Genomic DNA, 6,933 nt, shown 5'->3' with positions numbered 1-6,933 from the left:
TCTGTTCATGTATGTAGCACCCCAAGGTGCGCTTACCGGGAAGATTCTAGCCTACGTCCATCCTGGGTCGGAGCTTTATCGCATCTGCCGGGGAGAGGGGAGCATGGCGTCTGCTCCTGAGAGCACAGCTGTCGAGTCTGAACTCACTTCCTCTTCCTCCCAGCATTCTATTCTGTTTACTCCACCTATCTAAATTCTGCCCTATCAGATGGGCCAAGGCAGTTTCTTTATTAGCCAATGACCTTCCTCCATCACCCAGGATAGCCAAAACAATCTTATATAATAAAGGATCGTCTGTTTGCTATTTTCACTGCTCCTTGTTTCTCATATATGGAACTAAGTGACCTTGGAATACAGGAAGAAGCTGGGACATCAAGGTATCCATTCAAGGGATTATACACATCAATCAGCAAATGTAATAGAGAAGCCCTTATTTAAGAAAACATTTTTGAAACTACAGCAAGAGTGTTCCACCAGATGGTTCCTTTAAACACTAGACAGCAACGTTTTCATAAATTAGAAGAAAACTCACAATGAGTGTGGGTAGTAAGATACCTAAGTGAGAGTACAGAATTTGGAAGCATCATTTATATTCTGTTATCTTAAAATTTGGGAATCTGAATTGTGTCCACTAATTTTGTTGTTCTTATTGAGTCAAATTTCATATTCATAGTAGTAAAAACTTCCACCAAAACAGATGTTCATAATAAGAAATGTGATGATTTAAAATAAAGTATGACAAGAAACTGGGGGAAGCAGAGGATATATAAAGATCAGGACCAAACCTCATTAAAGGGACAATAAGTTCCCCTCTAAAAAAGAGTCGAAGGAAAAATTCTTCAAAGTCCACAGTAAGGTAGAGGGTACGAGCCTTAACGTGGTGATGGAAGAGCTCTCCAACCAACATTTTGATGCTTTCCTGCATCCAAAACACATGTGATTCCTGGATCTTTTCTTATAAGTCATACCCATTTTAAACATTAAATTTTCTTTTAAAAAAGACTAAATATTAACAAATTTATTTTTCAGAGATAGTAATGATGCAAGCCTGTGGTCATCTCTCATCTTCACTTCTTGGATGCAATCAAGGTCTTTTCTGGCTGGGGCAAGCCCAAACAGCAAAATCCCAAGTACTGTGAGAATCAAACCGGAAATGCCCATCCGAATGATGTTCTCCACTGTGTGATCTTGAAGCTGTGAGACTGGAGATTGTGGACAAACAGGTCAGGACCATACAAAGCCACCATAATATATCTGTATTTCCACGCTGAGTAGCTCCCTCCTGTGTATACAATCTGACCTTCGGTGTCCATGCCCAAACCAGAATTTTCCTGACTCGCCTATTGTGGCTTCTGACATGTTTTGTGGTTGGCTGTTGGTCTCAGGCACTTGTGAGTTACAAAGGCACGATCAATGTGTGAAGTGCTCAAGAGGACTGATTGTTTTGTGAAGTTGTGCATTTTTATTTCCCAGAAATGCATATTATACTTATGACAGCTACAATGAAGATCTGGAACAAACCATTTTTCTGCTATAGCAGGCTTTCTCCTGGGCTTTTGCTTGATTTCTCCAGCCGGACTATGCTCTGAGTTCAGAACTTGTGGCCAAAGTACTTCTTTGGAATCAAGTGTACTGTTTTTCAGAAAGCTAAGATGGAAAATTACACCCTCCCAGATTAAAATAAAGAGGCCTTCCTATGATCCCAGCTCTGCTGTAGTATAGAATCCTGGAAGCTAATTCCCCTGGAAATTGGTTTGCACTCACTCACTGGCTGAGATCCCAAGATCCAGGAACAGTCTTGTCCTTGGGCACCATGAATATGAGTTGCACGAAATATTGACAGTCTGGGTCCTCTGCCTGCACTCAAGTCACCCAGTTTCCATGATGTTTAACATCTCACTCTCTATTCATCACATCATTAGTAGCACAAACAATGAGAGCACAAGAACTTAAAGATGTGCTCACAATGTCCATGAAGTAAATATGTTCTCATTAGTAGGTAAGCTAAATCATCAAAGACTAGGACACCAACATGGAAGTAAAATATATTACTTATACCTGTGTCTGGAGAGGTTATGGACTCTAGATTAGAAACCAATATTGCCATGTTCCTAAACCAATATGATTTCTGATTTCATTCTAAGTGCTTATCCTTATACCCACAAGTAAGTTTAGCTCTGTCCTCTCATCAATGATGCATATTTTTCTACAGATGAGGACGATTATAAAAATTCACAACTGGTCAAAACAGAAATAAGATGACTTGGTGTGCCCAGTCCAAATGGGTACTCCTACAACACAAACTCTGTACATAAAATATAGGGAATACTGAGGAAGAGAAGTAGAAAGGTTACAACAGCCAGAGAAACAAGATTACTGCTACACAATAGAGACTTCTAGGCAAGAGAAGGAAGCTACACACGTGAAATGTCTAAAGTACGGTTTCCTAAAGAAGACTAATATAATGACCACCTGGATTCTATAGTCTCTTGCTCCTCTGTATGTTCTGGAGTCAGCTCAAACTAACAAAATCAGATAGGAACTAGTGGGCAACAGGAAGTGGAGACAAACCACATGGTGAATCTGTAAGGTCTTCAGATAAAACGTTTGGAGACAAGGCTAGAAAATGGAAGACTCAAAAAAAACTCAAGCTAGGCTATAAGATGTGCATTTATGTGTTCATGTTTGTGTTTTGTATAACAATAACAATTAAAAATCAGAGGCCAAATTTAAAATTTAAAAGGGTGTGAAAAACACAGAAAGAGTGAGAGGAAGAATGGAAAAGGTAGAAATGATTTAAATGTAACACTCATATATAAATAACTTACATATATATATATAACCATATAAAATTGTATAGATTTCTGTAATTATAAATGCATGTGAACATAACAAAAGAGTATTATACAGGCATATGAATAAGTTTACATGGAACGATGCAATTTACACTTCTAAGGTTACAACACGGTTTGACAGTGTCAACAGTATACGTTGTTGTTGACTCCTAAAAGGCAAAGATTATGATTCTTAGTTAACAGTTATAGAAAGAGTTTCTGTTGCCACACAGGTGAGTAAGTGAGAATTCCTACCAGGAATCTTCTGGACTCCCATGCAGAAGGTGAGATGATGATTAATTGAGAAAGAACAGCTTACTTCTAAACCTCTATCTAGGTCAATTCCTAGGTCAATTATCCTGTCTTTATTGAGCTCAAAGAGGTCTGGGTCATCTCACCTCAAACTATGATCTCCACAGGGACACTGGGGTGTGACAACAGGTACGGGGATGAGCGCTGAGAACCAAAGCGTACATAGGAACCCCTAAGAGCTGAGGTCACAGCACTCATGGAGAATTCTGCCTGATTGTGAGACTGTGATTTTTGATGCAATTAGGGATGGGCTGCACCTTCCTTGAACAGAAGGAAAGTATCCACTGGGACTGATGATTGACACTGGAGGGTCACATTCTCTCCTAAGGAAACAGTAGTGCCTGGATACACAGAGAAATTTGGTATAGCAACAGGGTACCCTAAAGAGAAGAAAATTGGTGAGTGAAGGACTGCAGCCATTGTTCTGAGGTCCCCTTTCAGAACCTAGTCTCTCTATATTTTAAAAGACTGTATACTCCCTTGTCCCTAGACCTATTCCTCTGTGAGATGTTCATCATCATCCTGATGATGACTCCCAGGTCTCCTCCCTGCTAAACCTGCACTAAAATCCTTACCTGTGATCAGGATGTCCAGAGGGTCACTGGGGGCTGACCACTCAGAGGAGGAACTGTGTGCACCAAGGCATCTATACTGACCACCAATGGAGGAATTCACAGAGCCTAAGGTAAAATTGGCATGAAAATGTCCATCCTGAGACTGATGGACAGAGACCTGGGTGAGGCCACTTTCCCCCTTCTTAAACAGAGCAAATCTGTCATAACTTGTCTTAGAGGAACACTTGAGGATCAGTTTCTCTCCAGGAGCCAGGACAGGGCCTTTGAAGGTCGGCAGGGAGCGATTCTTGGACAGTCCTGTAAGCAGGAGACTCAGGAAGCCATACAGCTGGATCTTTCTACACATTCCACATCCCATCCTGCCCTGACAGTGCCGTAGCCATTCATACTCTGGGCCTTAACACTCAACAGTTTCCTTTAGCCACCATGGCTTTAAACCTTCCTTGAGGCAGCACAACATATGACAAAGGGTTTCTGGTGCCAAACATTTGAGTAAATGAGACTTCCTTACCTGAGACATGTATCTCCAAAGGGTCACTGGCTTCTGACCACATATGCGGTGTATTTGTATAGTATCCATAACATCTGAAGGGCCCAGTTTTGCTGGATGCCAACGTGATCTCAGGAAACAGAGCTAGGGACTGTCCAGTGCATATAAACTGTGCTTTTGGGGACCTGGAGAAATTTGGATCTGCCCCAGTCAAAATGAACCAATCATATCCTTTAGATGAGACACACTTAAGAGTCACATTCCCACCTGGGGTCACCACAGGGCTGGACAAAGCTGACAGAGTAGGTTTACCATGGTGAACACCTAGGAGAGGAAGAGGCAGCCTGTTTAAGGAAAGACAGTCCATAATGTCTCCAGCAGAAAAGCTGAGGAAGCACACCTATGGAAGATTCTTTCCTGAGGACAGAGGCAAAGATTTTGACACTTGGTGACCTCTCACCTGTCACCACCAGCTCCAGAGTATCACTGCGCTCTGTCCAGCCAGCAGAGTTGTATTTTCCTGCATGATGCTGTTCCATGGGTGCTATTGAGAACATGGCCTTGTTACCAGGATCTTTTGGAGTTTGACTGTCCCAGGGTCCTGGGCTTCCTTCTTTATAGAGGAAATACATTGGTTGCTTTCCCTTTGTCCCCTTACACAATATGGTCACATTATTTCCTGAGGCAATCACAGATCCTGGCCAAGCCCTTAGAGTGGGTTTCTTAAGTTTTCCTACAAGGAAGGAGAAGAGAAGGATATGGGGATAATCAAAGAGTTTCAGAGTAAAGATCAAACTTGCTCCTGATCTTGAACTTTACCCCTAAATAGAAAAAGAACCAATAATGTCATGGGAAGTCATCATTTTCCTAACCCTCCCAGGTTCCATTCTTATTATTCCCTCCCCTCATTTTCTATACAGTGATTCTCATGGTCTGCATACTGTGTCAACTGACTCAGGAACCCTGAATCCTCAAACACATCATACACCTAGAACTAAACTGGGAACCTGTGTCTAGTAGAATATGACTCTACAGAAGTACCCTCACCTGAGATCAGAAGTTCCAAAAGGTCACTCCCTTCTGACCACACCTGAGAATTACTTGTGTAATAGCCATAGCATCTGAACCTCCACCTTTGGCTGGAGGTCATTTGACTCAGTTGGAACTCAGCAAGGTACAACCCAGTGTGTTTATCTTGTGAACTCTGATGGGAAACGAATGTCTGATTATTCTTAGTTAAAACGAACCAGTATGATTGATTTGAGGTACAAGAGAGTGTCACAGTCATTCCTACAGTCACAACAGGGACTTGCAGTGTCAACAGGATGGGTTTGTTGTAGACTCCTAAAAGAAATCACACAGAAAATTAAAGGGGACCACACAGTCTAAATTGATGGCCATTGATTTCCTTCTATGGGAGATAGTGATACAGCAGTCATTACTTAAGAGTGACTTCTGGGGCAAAGATTTGAGTATCTCTCACCTGTCACCACCAGCTCTAAGGTGGTACTGCATTCTGTCCATCCAATAGAGGTGTAAGAGTAGCAGTGATATCTCCCTGCATTCAATTCTGTCATAGATGAAATAGTGAGTTTTGCCTTATTGTTGGAGACTATTTGGTTCTGTTGGTCCCAAGGTTCTGGGCTTCCTTCTTTATATATCACATAGATTAGGGTTGGTAGGGTTGCCTCACAGCAGATGGTAACATTACTCCCTGAGGTGATCACAGAGCCTGGCTCAGCCTGTATGGTGGGCTTGTGAAGGGTCCCTGCAAAGAAGTAGGAAGAAAGTAGGCGCATCTGTCACTAAAATGTCAGAGAAGGTCAAATTGCCCCAGACACATAAGGAACACACTGAGCACATGGTCTTTAATTTCTCCTGTATGAACATAGAGAAGATATGCATGGAAATGGAGAAAGAAATGTGGTATGCTCACAGCTTTGATTTGATTCTATTCTGCTAAATAATCCCTCATAGATTTATTGTTCTTTTTTTATCGACATACATGTCTAACATGGGAACAAACTCTCAATATTTTTTCTTCCTTGTGTTCCTCTTTTATTGTTCAGAATCCTTCCAGTTTTTGTAAAAACTGAATTTGATTTAATGCCTGTTCAATCACAGATGTCTATTCCAAATTAATGTTATTGACATCTCAACTGTGAGACTCAGTATCATCCTGATTGTCTAATATCAGTGTCATTTTCACCATATTCATAAGTTCATGATTGCTCGTGATTTGGATGTACAAGAAATGATTAACCTTCAGACAGTTTTACAATGTAGTTGACATGCAAGAGGGATTTGGTTATGTAAATGTAATGGTTAAAGGGCCCCTCTCTGCTCTCATGTTTTGCAGATGGTTAATACATCACATCTAAACTGTGAAGGTCATCAAAATCTGGAGCTGAAAAACAGAACTGAAAACTTCCCCAAAATGAAGGTTCCCAAAATTCAGACAGTTCCTTATTCAAGAAAAGAGGCTAACATTGTTCAGTGCCTTAACCTACCTTTGGGAAGGATCATTGCAGGGGGAGTTTTTCCTTCATGGTGTCTGAGGTAAGGTCAGGGACCCAAGACTGTTGGTAGCTATGTATGCTCTGTGCTATATCTGTAAACAGGTTCTTCAAATACTTCATATTGCTGTCTGCTGCCCACATTGACACTAAAATAGGTTAATTCCTACATTTATCCACAGGTTTAAAGGTTCATGTGTAGGTAT

General features: G+C 41.2%; 1 protein-coding gene across 1 annotated transcript; it reads right to left on the bottom strand.

The window, feature by feature from the left end:
• Nucleotides 1–645: 645 nt before the first annotated feature.
• On the bottom strand, nucleotides 646–5,788 carry LOC130868071 (leukocyte immunoglobulin-like receptor subfamily A member 6). The gene is made up of 5 exons (XM_057760306.1): nucleotides 5,695–5,788; nucleotides 4,672–4,944; nucleotides 4,233–4,535; nucleotides 3,722–4,018; nucleotides 646–1,202 (listed from the first exon to the last, which is right to left on the bottom strand). Exons 1-5 carry the CDS (start codon nucleotides 5,786–5,788, stop codon nucleotides 1,003–1,005), a joined length of 1,167 nt encoding a protein of 388 aa, XP_057616289.1. The 3' UTR covers nucleotides 646–1,002.
• Nucleotides 5,789–6,933: the final 1,145 nt, after the last annotated feature.

This window comes from Chionomys nivalis, chromosome 2 (assembly GCF_950005125.1).
Source record: "Chionomys nivalis chromosome 2, mChiNiv1.1, whole genome shotgun sequence".
In the NCBI taxonomy this organism is placed as follows: domain Eukaryota; kingdom Metazoa; phylum Chordata; class Mammalia; order Rodentia; family Cricetidae; genus Chionomys; species Chionomys nivalis.
This window is presented reverse-complemented; position numbering and strand designations above follow the sequence as displayed.